Source organism: Chenopodium album, chromosome 8 (assembly GCF_948465745.1).
Source record: "Chenopodium album chromosome 8, dcCheAlbu1.1, whole genome shotgun sequence".
NCBI lineage: Eukaryota > Viridiplantae > Streptophyta > Magnoliopsida > Caryophyllales > Amaranthaceae > Chenopodium > Chenopodium album.
Window position 1 is genome coordinate 9280287 of NC_137841.1, and position 19478 is coordinate 9299764.

The 19478-nt window shown below is 35.2% G+C and overlaps 2 protein-coding genes across 2 annotated transcripts; one reads left to right on the forward strand and one right to left on the reverse strand.

The window, feature by feature from the left end:
• Positions 1–410: 410 nt before the first annotated feature.
• Positions 411–11621, forward strand: LOC145555819 (ATPase 4, plasma membrane-type-like). Its single transcript, XM_081617541.1, has 21 exons — positions 411–816; positions 2243–2362; positions 2473–2571; positions 3254–3391; positions 3499–3633; positions 3723–3902; positions 5102–5308; positions 5409–5528; positions 5613–5732; positions 5813–5935; positions 6014–6118; positions 6262–6406; positions 6880–7044; positions 7514–7752; positions 8079–8111; positions 8270–8351; positions 8939–9099; positions 9831–10016; positions 10176–10358; positions 10445–10623; positions 11158–11621. Exons 1-21 carry the CDS (start codon positions 763–765, stop codon positions 11252–11254), a joined length of 2871 nt encoding a protein of 956 aa, XP_081473667.1. The 5' UTR covers positions 411–762; the 3' UTR covers positions 11255–11621.
• Positions 11622–12274: 653 nt separating this feature from the next.
• Positions 12275–19148, reverse strand: LOC145641704 (thioredoxin H2-like). Its single transcript, XM_081692622.1, has 3 exons — positions 18892–19148; positions 18671–18793; positions 12275–12628 (listed from the first exon to the last, which is right to left on the reverse strand). Exons 1-3 carry the CDS (start codon positions 19042–19044, stop codon positions 12494–12496), a joined length of 411 nt encoding a protein of 136 aa, XP_081548748.1. The 5' UTR covers positions 19045–19148; the 3' UTR covers positions 12275–12493.
• Positions 19149–19478: the final 330 nt, after the last annotated feature.

A 19478-nucleotide genomic window follows, 5' to 3' on the forward strand; every position in this document is an offset into this window, starting at 1 on the left:
AAACCAAACCAAACCGACCCGAAATTATTTAAAACCGACCCGAACTGACCGGTGAATAATTTCAACCCGTTAAAAACCGACCCGTTAGAAACCGATAAACCGAACCCAAAACTGAAACGAAAACCCGATTGACACCCCTAGTTTTAGTATTAAGTTATGATTGATTGATTGATTATTGTATAACGAAGGGAGTATAAACCATATTATCATCATCAGCCAAAAAATCACAACGATAATGAACAGGTGCTAAATGAAAATGATCATCAAACCTTAAAAACACGACGAAATTCCGTAAAACAAATTTTTGATAACTATATGTTGTTTCACTCCTGTGAAGTACAAAAAGTGATGATTGTGAAAGAAAATATGCGACAGTGAAAATGAAAGAAAATGTGATCAAATAGTTGTACCTACCATCCTGTTACAAGTTACGCCCCACCCTTTTCCAAAATTTCTCACACTTAAGACAAATACTAGAATCCTCCATTTCCTTTCTAGAGAAAGCCAAATTCAACACCAACACAACACCCCCAAAATAAAGGAAATAGAGGGAAAAAAAAAAAAAAAAACGTATAATAACAGTGAAGTGAGCAAAGTATTGCACCCACCATTTTTTCACTAACTTCTTCCTTTTTGATAAATCACATTATTCTTCATCTTATTCTCTCCAGAATGTTCAACTTTTTTGCTATATAATTTTACTTGATTGTTCTATCTGTTTTTAGGATTAAAAATAACAATTTGCAGAGAAGTTAGTTGAAGATGGGTGACTCTAAGGAAACTATGGAGGCTGTTTTGAAGGAAGCTGTAGATTTGGTATGATCATTTTTCATGGTTTTGGCTGTTAATTTTTATTGTTTTTGCATGTTTGGTTTCTGGGTTTTTCATGGTTTTTGCTATTAATTTTTACTGTTTTTGCATGGTTTGGTTTCTGGGTTTTTCATGATTTCTGCATTTTTGTAATTTCCATGGTTTTTGGTTTCTGGGGTTTAAAGGCTTATTTTTGGGTTTATGGGCTACTATACTTACTTCGTATTAGTTATTAATACTTCGTGTTCTTAATTTTGTTTAAGGTCTACTCTGTTTTCATGATAAGTTTTTGGGTTATTACTATTTTCATCGTTTCAGTTTCTGGGTATGATAATGTTTCACGTTATTTTTCAATTTTTTTTTGTTGATTTCTCTGTTGCTAGCTTGCTGCAGTTTCTTCCTTAGTTTTTATTTCTGGGATATAGTGATGTTTTGGGGTTTAAGCATTTTTTTTTTAATTCTGGATTTTCTTTTTATTATCCTTACCCTGTTTCATGATCTTTGATAAAAATAAAATTTATTTCATCATTTTAATTTCAGTCTCTTAGTATTAGCATTAGGGTCTGTTCTCTTCGGCTTAATTTCAATTCAATTCAATTCAGCTCCAATCAATTCAGTTCGGCTCCAATCAATTCAGTTCAATTTAGTTCTTAATTTCCTTCTCTCATAAACAATTCATTTCAGCTATATTCAATTCAGTTTCAGTTCAGTTCAGCTTCAATCAGTTCACTTCAACTTATTTTAGTAAATCTGAACAAGCCCTTACTAGATTTAATGCACAATTTAAATAAATATTATTTGCTTGAAATAGTATTTAATATTCGAAAAACTTGTAGTCATAATCTCATTATATATTTTTTTAAGATGTATTTATTTACTCTTGGAACTTAAAAGGAAAAAAAAAAAATGATGTCAATAATAGTTTAGGAGGGAGATTTTTTCATATGAAGTTTGACAAGTTTGATTTTTAATTTTTCCAAGTCTAGGAAATTTTTGTGATTGTTGTGAGAAAATATTACTGTATAGATTTTAGGCTTAGTTACACTTATTGAATGCACAATGACCCAAATATAATCATTGACATGAACATATTTTTATTATTAGATTGACATCAACTTGGCCATTGAAGAGCATTAGTGATATGAACAGTATAAAGACACAGATCAATTACTTAAACTTGGTCATTAAAGCCCATTTTGGTGACGTTGCTAGCTTTATATATTCAGTTTATGGCAGTGTGTCTTTAGTTAATGTCAATTTGATTATGTGAACAAGTACACAAGTTCATGTCCCTGGTTTTAGTAGAACCATAGTTCATATTAGTGAAATTTTGCCTAATTTTTAGATAACCTTGCATGTTGAATTATGAGTCATACGTCTCAACCAGTTGAGTTCCCTGGACTGTTTCCTGATGTGAATAATGTAATTGCAGGAGAATGTTTCTCTAGAAGAGGTCTTTGAGCAATTAAGGTGTAATCGAGATGGTCTTACGTCTGAGGCGGCTGAAGAACGACTTCGCATTTTTGGACCCAACAAGCTTGAAGAGAAGGAGGTTCATTTGTCTTACCATTTCTTCCTAGTATTTCTTGTTGCTAAGAGTGTTAGAACTTAGCGATTTCCCTTTAGTTAACATATTTCACCCCTGGAACTTTAATAATGCAGGAGAGTAAGTTTCTGAAGTTCCTCGGGTTCATGTGGAATCCTCTTTCTTGGGTGATGGAAGCTGCCGCGATAATGGCTATAGCTCTTGCTAATGGAGGAGTAAGCCCTCTACTGTATTTATTTGGTAGCTTATATATTACTCCCTTGGTCCCTTTTAAAAATATCTTCCATCACATATGAGGTTCATTTTTGAGAAATTATATACGAAGTATAAAAATAGAATAACTGTCCTTTACTATTGAAGTTTTTACTTGTCCACCATGTAAATAAGCTCAAAATTTATGTCAATGGGTTAATACTTATTTAATATGGGATAAGTTAAAATCAAATTGTATACATTTACAAAAAGAAGTATCCTATTATTTTTAAATGGCCTAAAACTGAAATGTTGCTATTACTTAGGGCATAGAGAAAATTAGAAAAAGCTCCCTTTCCTCCAGTATATGACTTGTCAGTTTTAAGAGTGTGTTGAAAGATGTCTTGTCTTGTCAATGGTTGGGTGGTGCTTGTTGTGTAAGTCAATCACATTATTGGATTGTTAGACCGTAGGAAGGTCCTCTAACCCTATAATCTTCTCATCTCTACTTAATTTCATGCTATAAAGAAAAAAATAGTGGGCACTAGTGGGTAAATTAGTTTGTAGTTTGTATGTTTTTTTGAATTACATACCATATTATGATACATGGCAAGCTGTTGTTCAAAAAAGATTCTAGACAAGCTGGTTATCTTTAGCTTTTTGACATGTTGGAACTTGAGGCAATAAACTACCTTGATTTTGCAGGGGAAGCCTCCTGATTGGCAGGACTTCGTTGGAATTGTTACTCTTTTGTTTATCAACTCAACAATTAGTTATATAGAAGAGACTAATGCAGGTAACGCTGCAGCTGCTCTTATGGCACGCCTGGCTCCTAAATCTAAGGTATGTTTTAATGTACTAATCTAAGGTATGTTTTAAAGTACTATATTACTAGTGGTATGCTATGATACTGTGATGGCATTTTAACATGTGAAGTTGTACACTTGTAGGTGCTTCGTGATGGAAAGTGGAGTGAGCAGGATGCAGCTATACTCGTTCCAGGTGATATTATCTCTATTAAGCTTGGTGATATCATCCCAGCTGATGCTCGTCTCCTGGAAGGTGATCCTTTAAAGATTGATCAGGTATTTGAGATGTAACCTTTACAAAATGTTTGTTTAGGGATTTCTTTCTCTTAAGATCTCTCATGACCATTCTTTTGTCTGTGGTGCAGTCTTCACTCACTGGTGAGTCACTGCCGGTGACCAAACAGACTGGTGATGGTGTCTATTCAGGTTCTACATGCAAACAGGGAGAGATAGAAGCTGTGGTCATTGCAACAGGTGTGCATACATTCTTTGGCAAGGCTGCTCACCTTGTTGACTCTACAAACCAAGTTGGCCACTTCCAAGCGGTGAGTGATACTATATGACCTAGAGAACTATGAGGTCATGTGTATTATTTGAAGGGGTCAATTTGTATGAGTGAAGTTTTAAGCTAGGCCAAAGGGCTCCTTTATCTAATTCATTGCTTGTACATGATTGATTTAACAAAGTAATATGTTTTGTAAGAAAACCTTTATCTGAAGTCCTTAGCTAGGTCGAAGGGCCTACTTTATCTGACTCATTGCTTGTACATAATTGATGTATCAAAGTAATACGTAGAAAACCTTAATCTACAGTGGGGTATAGGACAAACAGTGCCTTAACTAGCTGAAATCATCTTTAATTGATGGGATATTTTTGTTTTTTTACCCATACCTTGTATTCTTCATCTAATTTAAATATATATTTGGTAAAATGATTTCTAATTAAAGACGGAGATATCATAAGCTTCATTGTTGAATGTTTATAAAATTACCTCATAGTAATTCTTGCATATTTTTAGTCAGTGTTTTTATCTGTTATTTACTTGGTTTTATGTCTCCACAATTCCACATATGTTCTTCAAACCTGTATTTTTTTGGCAGAGATATGAGAGTTTCAAAAGTGTAAATAAGCGAATAACTTAAATGCATATTTAGATGTTTACATGCCTTTTACTTTACTCCTAGATTTTAATGTACCACACGATGCATGCTTCAAGTATCATAAACCATGACAATCATTTTAAAATGCGTATAAGGGCCAGATTAACACAAAAATTCCTCAACAGCTGGCTTGTATTATAGAGATTCAAGGTCTTGCAAGTAGTGATAATCTAGTTGGTAAAGTTGTATTACAATTGAAGAATTCAGTTATGCCCTTTCTATGTGGCAACTCTCATAAGTTTGTTGAGATAAGAGGCTAGATTGAAGAACTTAGTAGGAGTTTCATTAAGGATAGCAGTTGCTCAGGTCCTACAAAGCTACAAGTTTGGGTACCAGTTCTGATATCAGGTTATGGTTTATTGGCCAGTTTCTGTCTTGTGCATTAGATTCTTGAGTTTAAAGTTTCTTTCTTATGCATGATTAGACTGTACATGTTATACATTGTGTTTTACTTTCTTTTTTTTGATGATTTGTTGTATGCCTTTATATCAATTGATGGTTGAAGCCTCCGATCCCCAGATACCGTAATAGGATGGGTATCTTAGTCGTATTTGTGTGTCTAATATTATTGGATTTTGTTATAGGTGTTGACTGCTATAGGAAACTTCTGTATTTGTTCTATTGCTGTGGGAATGCTGGTGGAAATTATAGTAATGTACCCAATCCAACACCGCCAATATCGTGTTGGAATTGATAACTTATTGGTGCTTCTCATTGGTGGAATTCCTATAGCTATGCCAACAGTTTTATCTGTTACCATGGCTATAGGTTCCCATCGTTTAGCCGAGCAGGTTGGTAACAAGTAGCAGTAACATTTTAGTTCAAAGGTTATGCTTGTAAATTATTTATTTATAAATTCTAGACTCTGAGCTATATTTCCGTATCTTGTAGGGTGCAATAACAAAGAGAATGACAGCTATAGAGGAAATGGCAGGCATGGATGTGCTTTGCAGTGACAAAACTGGAACTCTGACATTAAATAAGTTGTCTGTTGACAAGAACCTTGTTGAGGTTTGGTCTGCTTTTATTAGTTTTTTCCACTCATTAAACACAATATAAGGCTGTAGCATCATTTAAACTTGGATATTCCTGTAGGTTTTCATCAAAGGAATTGATGCAGATACAATGATATTGATGGCTGCTCGAGCCTCTCGAATGGAAAACCAAGATGCAATTGATGCTGCTATAGTTGGGACATTAGCTGATCCAAAGGAGGTAATCTAAGTAATATTAGGAAACATGGTTTTTCACCTTATTTTGTCCTGCTCTCATTATACTCTTTCCCCAATGAAAAGGCTCGTCTAGGCATTCAAGAAGTTCACTTCCTCCCTTTTAATCCAACTGATAAGCGTACAGCTCTGACGTACATTGACAGTGATGGGAAAATGCATAGGGTTAGCAAAGGTGCACCAGAACAGGTATTATCAAATGTCACCCTTTCTCTCAATTTTCAATAAGTTTGTCGCGTTTATATTCACAATTTGGCTTATTGCTAGATCTTAAATCTTGCTTATAATAAATCGGAGATAGAGCGCAGAGTTCATGCAGTGATTGATAAGTATGCAGAGCGAGGATTAAGGTCTCTTGCTGTGGCATACCAGGTAACCATTGTTCTCTGCCTATATGTATTTCCTTTATGTCTTCTTTCTCTTTCCTCCTTTTTTTATTATATTTTTTTTAATTTTGTCCTGACTTCTTTCTATTGGAACATGTATTGAGGTGTATGTCTGAGATGTTTATGCAGGAGGTTCCTGATGGTAAAAAGGAAAGCTCTGGAGGTCCATGGCAGTTTATTGGCCTCCTTCCTCTTTTTGACCCACCACGACATGATAGTGCAGAAACAATAGGGAGGGCACTAGACCTTGGGGTTAGTGTAAAAATGATTACAGGTGCATACCTTCCTTTCATTGTCCTTTATACATATCACATTAGCTTTTTATCGCTGATGTGAGCAAATTAGTAAACTTTAGCAGTCACCTTCTTGTTACTTCACAAAATCGCAATTAGAGGTCACAGTTTACCTAGCTTGGCTTTTGGTACTGTATTCAACTCTATTGATAGTAAATGTGGAGAGCTACTTCATATACAAGTATTACTGAAAAAGAGATGTGTCCTGTGAAATCTGAAGTTGTAGACTGTCTGTGATGATTAAAATGGAATATTCTTGCTACTGATTTCCTTTTGTTGTTCCAATTATATGTGATATGTTAGACTAGTGTCAATTAAATTTTTTCTCTTATTTAATGAGTACACCTGGTATGTCTTAGCAAGAAGAAGTTCTCTCATGGATGAGGAATTTTCTTATTATGCTGGTGTCTAGACTGTATTACCATTTATTGATCTTTCCATATGATCATGCTAGGTGACCAATTGGCAATTGCCAAGGAAACAGGGCGTCGTCTGGGAATGGGTACCAATATGTATCCTTCTGCAGCACTCCTAGGACAGGAGAAGGATGAGTCTCTTGTAGCTTTACCTGTTGATGAGTTGATCGAGAAAGCAGATGGTTTTGCTGGTGTTTTTCCTGGTATGTTTATCTTTGCTGCTCCCTCATGTAGGATTGAGTTTCCATCCAGACTAGACAGAGTAATGTACATGAAATGTACTTCTACAAGTACTTGGAGCTACATCTTTTATCAATACATTTTGTTTATTTTTTATTTATTTATTTATTTATTTATTAAAATGGTTTCCTGAGTGAACTGAGTGAGTTGACATCAGAAGTGGATAAAACTTGTTTTTATTAATATTCTCATGTATGATAGCAGCCTGTAACCTAAACGAAGACTTGAATGGCTGATTGTTTTAGGCTAGAAATAAAGTGCTTGAAGCCTTGAACTTCATTATAGAAGATAAATAAGATGAAGTCATTGTACTATGTAGGATAATTTATTGCTTCACAGATCTTGCTCTGCTTCTGTATTTCTGTTACCACATTTATTTTGTCTCCTTATAGATGATACACTGATGACTGATACTTACATCTCTTCCTGCAGAGCATAAATATGAGATTGTGAAACGCTTGCAAGCAAGAAAACATATATGTGGAATGACGGGTGATGGAGTAAATGATGCTCCCGCTCTTAAAAAAGCTGACATAGGCATAGCTGTTGCAGATGCAACTGATGCAGCTCGCAGTGCTTCTGACATTGTCTTGACAGAACCTGGGCTTAGTGTCATCATAAGTGCAGTCTTGACAAGTAGGGCCATTTTCCAGAGGATGAAGAATTACACGGTAAGCCTCCTTTTGGAAGATGAAATATGAAGTAGTAACTAATCGATGTTGTAATGGTTTCAAAAAAAAAAAAAAAAAATCGATGTTGTAATTGTCAAACCAATTTATCATCATTGGATCCTAGCAACATGCAGCTGGGCTCCAAACTTAAGAGTGAATTGTTTTTTGTACTTGCGTGCATAGAAAAATTGTGGTTCCTCATTTATTCCGTAAGGTATGGTAAGATTACCAAATTGGTTGTCAAACCTCTAGGGTCCATGAATGTGTGACCTTTGTCATTTTATGATGTCAACAATTAATTAAGTGCATGCCATTCTTTATTGCAGATCTATGCAGTTTCTATTACCATCCGTATAGTGGTAAGCTTTTTATCTTTGGTATAGTTTTGGATAATTGCTATACCTTTTTTTCCCTTAATTTTCCTTTTCTTTTTCTTTGATGCTAGTACTAAATCAGCTTTTTATGGTCTGCATGTTTATCTATTTTTCTTATATAATCTCTTTGGATCCTTTCTCAGTTAGGGTTCATGCTACTGGCTCTCATATGGAAATTTGACTTCCCACCCTTCATGGTACTGATCATTGCAATCCTCAATGATGGTTAGTAGTTCTCTCCCTTGACATTCGTTGGTAATTATACGCTGTTAATTGCTGTTCTTCACGAGTTTCATGTTTATCATTAGCAATCTAACATTCCTGTATAATACTGAGTATGATTATTCGTACAACTATCAAGTATGATGTTGAATATTTGGATATTTGTAAACAGCAAATGTTTTTAAACGTTTGCTTATAGTACTTTCATGGTATTTTGCCCGAATGTTTGAAAAACTGAATATTTAATTCTTCATTATTATGCTGCTAATTTTCTAACTTAAAGTACTTTCATCTATATTATTCCTACGCTTAGCCACTCTTGCACACTATTGTTCTTTGTCTATTTTCAGATATTTCTGGTGATAGATAATTATGTTCAGTTGTTATTGTGTACTTTGCAATGTTGGAGTATAGATTTGTAGAACAGTGCTTCGGTGAAAATTAATAGGCCAGAGTAAAAAAAAAAACAGTTTTTCCCCCCCTTCTCTTGAGCCTCAATACTAAAGAGATTGTTTTATTATATTAGAGTATATGCTACCATTAACCAAGTTGAAGGATATTATATGGTTCATGCCTTTTGGAATGTTCAGGTACAATCATGACGATATCAAAAGATCGGGTGAAACCTTCCCCCCAGCCAGATAGTTGGAAGTTGTCGGAAATATTTACCATTGGAATTGTTCTTGGCAGTTACTTAGCAATGATGACTGTCATTTTCTTCTGGGCTGCATATAAAACCGACTTTTTCCCTGTAAGACATTATCAGATCATATAGATCTATCTTCACCTTCATTCCTTCTGAATCTTCTAAAATTTTGTATGTTGTATATTCTTTTCAAATTTTATTCAGCTATATGAGACATGCAAATCTGTTTTGCGCTGAATGCGCTCTGTGCTTGTTTGGCTTGTTCAATTACCAATTTTGGTCAAGAGTTCCGATATCCTTAGTCTTCTTGCTATGTATATGTTGCATGTGCAGAACGGTAGATTATTCCAATATATGTTGATTCTGATGTTTTTCCCAGCATCACCTTCCCAAAAAGCCTACTCTCTCTTATATTAATCTTTTTTATCATTCCTGATGAGAACTTCAGTCATGAATGAATAAAGGAATCTAATGTGATTTCTGGAAATAAACACTCAGTTTACTGATACCAAAACTTTTTATTTCTTTACTTCTGCAGACTGCAGTTCTGCATGACTTTTCTTATAAAATCTTAGTAACTTGATCTGTGAGGGAGTATTCTTGCGTTTCGAAGGCTCAATTCAGCATTCTTGCCCTTTTTGTTTTTGTGTTTTTTTTCCTAAACTTGGAGCATATCTCTCTCAATAAAGATCCTTTTATCTCACAAAGTCCCCACATCTCTTATTTTTCCATTTACATGACTTGACACTTTAAATTTAGAACCCCCCCTCCTCCTCCTCTCCCTCTTGGATATTTTTTAAGCTAACATGATTATTTTTGTCCATTTGCTTATGCAGCGCACATTTGGAGTGCCAACTCTTGAAAAAACAGCTCATGATGACTACAGAAAGCTTGCCTCAGCGATATACCTACAAGTCAGCATCATTAGTCAGGCCCTAATATTTGTCACTCGGTCTAGAAGCTGGTCATTTGTTGAGCGCCCTGGTCTGCTGCTAGTATCAGCTTTTATCATTGCTCAGCTGGTAATTGAGCCACTTTTTCTTAGCAACAAGCTTAGAGTCTTGTCTCTCTCCTCTTCATGTTGTTTATTCATTTATTTATTATTATTATTCATGTTGTTTATTCATTTATTTATTTATTTATTATTATTATTATTATTTATTCTATTTTCTGGTTCACAGATCGCAACCCTGATTGCTGTGTATGCAAATTGGGGTTTTGCTGCAATAGAGGGAATTGGATGGGGTTGGGCTGGTGTAATATGGCTTTACAACCTTGTCTTCTACTTTCCCCTTGATGTTATCAAGTTTGCTACCCGGTATGCTCTCAGCGGGAAGGCATGGGATCTTCTACTTGAGCAAAGAGTAAGACTGCAGCCCATCTCAAAGTTGCTATAAAATAGAATGAAAAAGTAAAGGGGTGATTAAAAACCTTAATCTGGATTTTGCAGATTGCCTTCACAAGACAAAAGGACTTTGGTAAAGAAGCAAGGGAACTCAAATGGGCTCATGCTCAAAGGACACTTCATGGGCTCCATCCACCTGAAACCAAGATGTTTACTGACCGAAGCCGTGTTTCAGAGCTTAACCAAATGGCCGAAGAGGCAAAGAGACGAGCTGAAATTGCAAGGTTAGTCTTTATTACAAAAAACCTATCCCCAACCAGTTAGTTAGAACTGCTATGTAACAATATGTGCAGTTGAGCATGTCTTTCTTGTCCGTCTGAAGTTCTAAGCCATTATCTGTCCATCGCTGCATGTTTACCAATCACTTAAACTAGATAGTCTAACAAAATTGTAGGCAATGATTTTATTTTTTCTTTTCTACTCATTGTGAGTTAAAATTTTGAACTTTTTAATATTAAGAGATTGATGGTGATGCATACTCTGATTTTTATAAATATTGAAAGATAACTATTGTCCTAGACTCCTAGTCCTTAACTCTGTAAAATAGACCCAAAATTAATTGTGGCATATTTTTAGGGACGAAGATAGTACCATTTTAAGTCACTTGGGTCCAAACAAGCCTCAATATCATCACCTCGAATCCTTCCTAGCATGGGAAATTATTCTTGTGATCAAAGTAGAACCTTTCTCTTCTCCTACAAAGAGTTGCTTAGCCTTGGTACAAAATTCGTGAATGATTTTTCCCTCATTTGTGTCAGGCTTCGTGAGCTGCATACTCTGAAAGGACATGTGGAGTCGGTGATTAAGCTGAAGGGTCTTGATATTGATACAATTCAGCAGGCATACACAGTATAAATAGGTTATAGTTGGATGATTCAGTTTCCCTTCTTTGTACATAATCTGGTGTGGGCCGTGTGGCTTTATAATATTGACAAGAAGCAGAATACAACAGTCAAAGCCAGATTGCAAAGCCTTTGTGGAAGAATCAATATGGCATCTGTTGGTGGCAATGTACCAGTGGACAGTGGTTACACGACTATTTTCTGCTTCATTCTAGTAATTACTATGTAACAAATGCTGGTTTACTACTATAAAATAGTTTATGTGCCATATAATCAGCTGGTAAGTGGTGATATTTGTGATGTAAATTAGTCCGAATAATTTGAAAAGGATTTTGTGATACTATGGCTTTCAGGAATCATATCATTATCATTATTATCACACTTAACCTTGTTTTCTTAATTCTTAGGTGTTCTACTATTCTTTCGAACCGTCCTGGCTGTCGCTATTTACTGAATTTTGTTTGAGGGGAATTACAAATGCTAATATGCAACACAATTGGAAAGACACCCTTTGTATATCTGCCTCTCAATTCAAAATTACTCTTACAGAAGACATGTAGAATAGCCATCTTATATTTGCAGTTGCAAAAACAAATGAACAATACTGATTACATGTACCAAATTTAAGTTAAATACGAAGTAGAATTTTTTCCCCTGAGAAAGTAAATTAATAAGCAAGCACAGATAGCTCTATAAAATGTTGTGTGCTGTGTGGATTTCAGGTTCGTGTGATTAAAAAATATATCATACAATTATAACTGCATTATACATCCAAGTTAGAAAATAAAGAATTCAATGGACACCTTGGGGAGTTCACGAATGCACGAACAATTAGAGCCAGACCCCAAAAAAAAAAACACACACACACACACAAAGGCATGCGATCATCAACCCAAAACAACTATTGTTGGCTGCATGAATGCAAACATATCATCTAATACAACGCGCACAAAGAAAAGATGAAATACCTAGAATTGAATCAACCAGCTGAATGGCGCAAGAACGATAAAAATGAACAAACATATGGACAGAATTTCACGAGAAAGAGCACAATCAATAACATTTCAAACGTATGGATAACAGTTGCATAATCAATAACATGCTGGTGTATCAAAGGATGTAAACATATTGACAAAATGCGCATAATTGTAAGAACACCATCATACTGAAGAAAACAACTTTAGCAATTTCCCAAGTGGCCAAGTACATATGCCTCAGGGGCAGCACCTAATGCCAGTTACTAGAACATTAATTACGAGGACACACACTTTGCAATCTTTTGCTCAAGTTCATCCTTTTTGGCACCAACCACCTTGTCCACCACCTTTCCCTTTTTAAGAAAGATGAATGTTGGCATTGCTTGCACCTCGAATTCCCTGGCCACATCCTATAGACGAAAAATTGGGTTTCAGTACCATTTTAAACAATTTCAATATAGAACATATACATAAATCATCATACGAAGTACATTGATGGTTTCCCAATCTTTAGTCCAAATAAATCTTCACAATTAGAATGGCCATTAATCCCTCCAGGATACGGTTCCAAACTAAGCAAAATGTAAAAGGTCTACATTTGTGCTAAATCACAGACTAGTACACTCTATGCATTACCAAGCCAAGAATTGATGGTCATACTCCTGAATTTATAAGATATTGCTTCATTTCTTTTTTGTACTATGGTGAACATTTCTTTCCTTAGTTCTTAACATCAGTTTAGTTCATTTCTCAAAACAGCATATTAATTTATTTTCCCCCAAATTCTCCTTCACAGGTGACATTGTGACAATATAAAATAAACCCCCTCTGTCCAGAATTAGAAAGTTTATCAATTACCAGGTTACAAAATTAGATTTTCCACTACTTTGACCAAGTTAATATGAATAGAAATAGACCAACTGTAAAAAATCCATAATGTAAAATTCTGAATGCAAGGGGTACTACTTAGTGCTTGGTGATAAACCAGATTTCAGAAACAGGTACTCAAAAGAATACAAGTTGCCACCACCCAAACAGAGAATAAATACCATGAATATACAATGCAAAAAAGAATAGCATTCAGGTCTGACCAAATATCTTAATCAGGTAAAGAAGTCCAAAATGAAGGGGATAGGAAAAGGGTGAGAGCGAAATAGGGAAGAAAGTTCAAGCATGATCCAAAATAAATTTAGAAGATTTATGTAAAAGGGCAAAAGCATAATTGTCAATTAACATTTCAAAAAACAAAATGCAAACAAGATTTGAAACCAATGCACTACATAGCACTTTCTATATGCTAAAAAAAGTCAAGATACTTGAAATCAAAACACTACATAGCACTCTCTATGGCTACTTTTCTACCAAGTGAGAAAGACATACAAACTGAGCACATAAAACCTTACCCTACAAAGAATTCCAAGGAATATAAGTACAAAAAAAGGGATACTGACTAATAAATGTCAACAGAAAAAATTCCCGTACAGATTTTATAACAGGCAGTAAACACTAAACAAGGTCTTTTTTTTTTTCTTCCTATTTTCAAGCAACAAATGGCAGTTAGTCTTTATCTGAGGCCTAGGATAAAGGCAGCTCGCCATGTATTTACAAAATGGCTAGTTTTGGTGCTAAATGTTCAAACAACCTATCATGGATTTTATTTTGTGAATTTAAATTATAGAACCATAACTGATCATTGTGGACTTCTTTAAATGGGTATACAAAAAAATGCGATAGACTGATAGGTAAACTGTGTATACAAGCACCAGCGCACCACAACACAAATAGAAATTAACGTTTTATAATGCCTATACTGTTCCTTGCACTTGCCTGGCTGTTAAATTAGCCTACGTTTTTTTATACGTGAAAGAACAATGGCTCCTTTTCAAGATTGTAGAAATAACAATAATACGGTTATAGAAAAGAACATCATTCTTTCTATATCAAAAGCAGCAAAATTATAGAGAAAGATATGCCTGAAGTCAATTCAGATCCGCCTGCAATGGCTGCAAAAATTCTTACAAAATTTCCACACATCCTGTGAATACAAGGAATGTTCTTTAATATCCCCTCGATAACCAATATAATTTAAAAGACATGATGACTTTTTGTGTTGGTGCATTCTTAGTTCAAATAATTAACTATACACTTCAGTTAATATACTAGACAGTAGACAGTCGAGTTTCCAGTATGCTTACTCTCCCAGAATTACAGCCAATGTGTACCTATGTTGGCTTCACAATTAAAGCATCCCTTACACCCACGTTATTGCTACAGAAAGGATTTGTGGTACAAATGGCTATATTAGGTGCATTCCTAAATTGAAATAATAGGTTGATTCAGCACTTCACTTAATGTATTATATGGTCGCATTTAATATGGTCTTGGCTGTGATATAAATTTCATTACTTAAGGTTTCTATCTTTATTAAAAGAGATGCATGCCTACTCTCCCAACTTCACAGTCGTTGAACCTTAGTACATGTAGTTAAGGCCTCCCATAGTCCCATGTACTCACATTCATGCCACAAAGAAGGTTCCAAGCAATACAAATTCAATAACTTGCTTCAGATTAAACCTTAGGGAGAGACCAGAATCAAATAAACTATATACGAAGTACAAGCTTTTGCAAGGGACGAAAGGCCACCATATATCTTTGTAATTGTTTGTGGACAAGTTTTTTCATGACCTTGAGGTTCAAACTCAAAATATTTCAGCCACCATGGATTATTTTAAGGTTACCAATACCATCATAATAGCAGAACCTTCTCAAACTTGCAAAAACAATTTCTCCAATTTGGAGACCTCTTTAAACTCAGCCCTAAACAATCCAGTGCCAATATATCAGTAAACCCCTAGATTCATAGTCTGTTTTGATGAGAATAATTATCCTCAAGTCTCACTAATCTCAACTTCATAATAGATAATAAATTTCCCTCAAATTTGTTTAATCAAGTAGCAGTTTCTTTTCAAGACTTATTAGGCAAACCTGGATACTCCTAGATATCACTTGAATGACTTGCAACGCAAACTTCAAACTAGAGGTGGTTATTGGGTAGGGTAGCCCAATGATAATAGGATCAGGGCCAAGCTTAAAGGGCTTTTAATGGAAAGGGCCTTTAATGGACAGGACCCTTATTGGACAGGGTCAATATAGGGCCAAAATGTTTTCCCAATTTAATTGATAAAGAAAATAGATAATGTAAAAATAATTACATAGATAAATTTATATTCATATATACTAAATAATGGCTTTGTCCAATATTTTTTTTAATTGATATTTTGTAGGCCCGCCCATTATCGACCCGCTATTGACCCGCGACCCGCATTGGCCCGACCCAATATTGACCTATAAAATGTGACCCTCTTTGACCCGACCCGCAACGACCCTCGACTCGACCCGCCCAATAACCAGGTCTACTTCAAACTATTTAAACATAATCCTTTCTTTTTACTTCAACATATCTCAATCAGTGGCATCCTACATCCGTTAACGGTGATCCTATAGAAATGACAGGAAAACTTAAGTCGGAAGGAAACACAAAAAAAACTGTTTATTAATTCATAATAATTCTTTTAAACCTTTATTATTCCAATCTTCTAGTCTATTCAAATACAGTGGTAAACACAAGGGATTATTACTGGAATACAGTACATAACTCTTGTTCCTACTCCCTAAACAGGGCATATATCCAGACTTCCTGACTATCAACTCTACTTTAAAATGACAGATGAATACATCAATACCCATTTACGTTAAATTATAAAATTCAATCTACATAAACATCAATGCCCATTCAAATTTATCTAGGGCATATTCTAATCACAATATCTGATGTGGTGAGCTATATTTAGTTTTTTTGAGGGAAAGCTATATTTAGTTCATGTACTATAAATTTCTATTTATATCCATATCCATACCCATATCCATAAGCAGACCATGATAGAATTCAGCCATTTATAAGACATCATCTCTTTGGTACAAGCTGGCACTACTAGAATTCGATTAAATTGCGACCGTTTTTCTACGACCGTCAAGAAAACGGTCGCAATATATGATATTTGCGACTATTTTTTCACGGTCGCAATATTACGACTGCTTTTGAAACGGTCGCAGATTCGAACTGATTTGCGACCGTTTTTATCCTTTTAAACGGTCGCAAAGATGTTAGAACAATTAAAAATAATTCTAAATTAAAATAACTTTTTTGCGACCGTCATAGACGGTCGTAATTATATGATATTTGCGACCGTTTTTTTTACGGTCGCAATATTACGACTGTTTTTGAAACCGTCGCAGATTCGAACTGATTTGCGACCGTTTTTATCCTTTTAAATGGTCGCAAAGATGTTTGAACGATTAAAAATAATTATAATCTAAAATAACTGTTTTGCGACCGTCATAGACGGTCGTAAAGGCGGTCGCAAAAGTGTTTTAAATTTTAATAAAATAATACAGTATAAAACGACCATTATTCTCAAAACCCTAAGTCGTTTCTCCTCACTTTACTCACTAGCTGCACGCCGCTCTCCCTACTCTTTCTTTTCTCTCTCCTCTCTTCTCCTCTTTCTTTTTGTTTCTTCTTTTTCCTTTCTTATGATCCTCCATTTCCTTCTCTTTCCTTTCTCCTTCCTCTCCATTTTTGTTCTCCATTTTCACATCTCTAAATTCGTTCTCTATTTTTGTTCCAATTTTCGCATCTCCATATCATTTCGGAACGAGTCAAGTTTATTTCCTCTTCTCCGGTGGCGGCGGTGTGGTGTTGCTGAGTTCGGAAACTCCTCCCTAACGATCCATATTTCTCCATGTTCGGTGCTTAGCTGATGTTGATATCTAGTTTATGGTTTTTGAGGTCAAATTCGACCATGAAAAATCTAGATCTAGACTTTTCATGGTCGAATTTGGCCTGATTAAACCAAATAAGAGGTGAAGTTCGAAGCCAATTTGGGGTTTGAGGTATGTTTTTTTTTTTTTTTTTTGTTAATTTTTGGTCTTGTTTATGGCTGATTTTTGTTTCGTTTTGGTTGATTTTGGTTAATTTTTGTTGTTTGTTTTTGGTCTATTTTTTTTAGTTTGATTTGATGTCTGTGTTTCTGGGTTGATTTAATTTTGGTTGTTTTTTATTTGATTTTTGTGGTTCATTAATGTTGATTTTTTTTGTTTTATTTTTGGATTTGATTTTCGTTAATTTTAGTGGGTTTAATTTTGTTTGATTTTTATGTTCGAATTGTTAATTTTTTTTATGGGTAGATTTTGTGGTGGTTGATTGGGGTTTACTCGGAGTGAAGGTGTATTCCAGGTGGTGTTTAAGGGTCGATAAAGGTGGGTAGTGGTGGTGGGTAAAGGTGGTTTAGTTGGGTGAAGGTGGTTTGGGCAGGCTAGCTGTGACAGGACGTGGGTGGTGTGCTTATTCTTTTTTTTTTTTTTTTAAAAAAAAATTTAGCGACCGCTTATGACCGCCAAAAAAACGGTTGCAAATTTCCATATTTGCGACCGCCAACAAAGTCGGTCGCAATTATAAATATTTGCGACCGTTTCCCACACGGTCGTTGAAAATAAGAAAAACGGTCGCAAAAAAATCTGTGACCGTCAGTCGGTCGTAATAATTTATTTTTTTTGCGACCAAATGAATAACGACCACCCGTTACGACCATTGGCGGTCGCAATTATTTTCAACGACCGTTTTTGCTATTTTTATCGACCGTCAGAGGCGGTCGCAAATTGGCCGAATTTTAGTAGTGTGGTCATATCAGCCACCCCAACACCATTTTCAGTACTTTACAGCATGATCAAAAACAAAAATGAGCATGATGCACGAATAGTCAAAGTATGCAGACATTGATACCTAGAAACCTTGAGAACTATAAACAGTATAATTAAATTTACATGGAGCCAGGCCTTGGAGGCCAGACCTCCACCAGCCTCCTCTATCTTCCCCTCTGATTTAGTCCGTTACAACTCCTTGTTTCATTACCATAATACCAAACCAGGCTCACAATTCTCTTGTTTAATTACCATAACACCAAACCAAGCTCACAATTCTCTTGTTTCATTACCATAACACCGAACCAAGCTCACAATCCTCTTGTTTCATTACAATATCACCGAACCAGGCTCACAATTCTCTTGTTTCATTTACCATAACACCGAACCAGGCTCACAATTATCTTGTTTCATTACCATAACACCGAACCAAGCTCACAATTATCTTGATTCATTTCCATAACACCGAAACAAACTCACAATTCTCTTGTTTTATGATCCCTAGCATCAAACGAGTACTAAAAGCTAATACAATTCCACACTATTCTACTTATACAGTGCACAACAATTTAATATCACTCAGCAATTAATCACAACACTGAAACACTTTACAAATAAAAATAAAAAAAATCACACAAAATCATAATTAATAGAACAAATTCATCAAAATAAAGCAAATCGGAGAGAATTACCGGCAATTCATCAACATCGATTTTGGCAAAATCAACATCAGGATACTTATTAGCAATGGCCTTCACCGCCGGCTCAATAAACTTGCACGGTCCACACCAAGACGCCGCAAAATCCACCACCAACTGAATTTCCATTTTCCAAATCACCGATCAAAAAATTTCCATCAACAAAAATAAACAAAATTCAAAAACAAAAAAAAAAAGATTAGAAATTATCGAACCAATTTATCGGAATCTTTAAGTGAATTGTAATGAAGCTGCCATCGATTGGTAGAGTGGAAAGAAAGAACTCGAGATTCCGATGAATCCTCCGGCGTAGACTCCGACGCAACCGCCTCGCCGGCGCCGAAAAGCGATGACAGTAAACCGCCCATTCTCTCTCTATCAGTAGCTTAGAGCGTCTGTTTCTCTCTCTATACTTTGGTTAGTTGATGCTCTGAAAGATGTAGAGGGTGGTTTATAAACAGTTTAGTATTTGCTTTTTAGTTGGAATTTGGAATTTATTCAAAGTCGTACCATTTATGTTATTTTTATCGATTCTTTTTATATCACTTTAATTAGTTTAAGTACATAAGTGATTACGACGAATAATTTTTTTTTTTTTTAATCTAAACACAAGAGTTGTCAATACTTTATCCTTTTACTAAATACATAATCACATATCCAGAGCACCTCTCTTTTTATTTTCTTTTTAGTTTCCTCGTGGATGTTAGGTGTGCTAAAAGTATCATGTCATCATTAGGAAACCACCATTTCCTTTCCATAGAAAGGAAAGCAAGCCTCGGCCCACGGGCCAGAAAGTAAACAA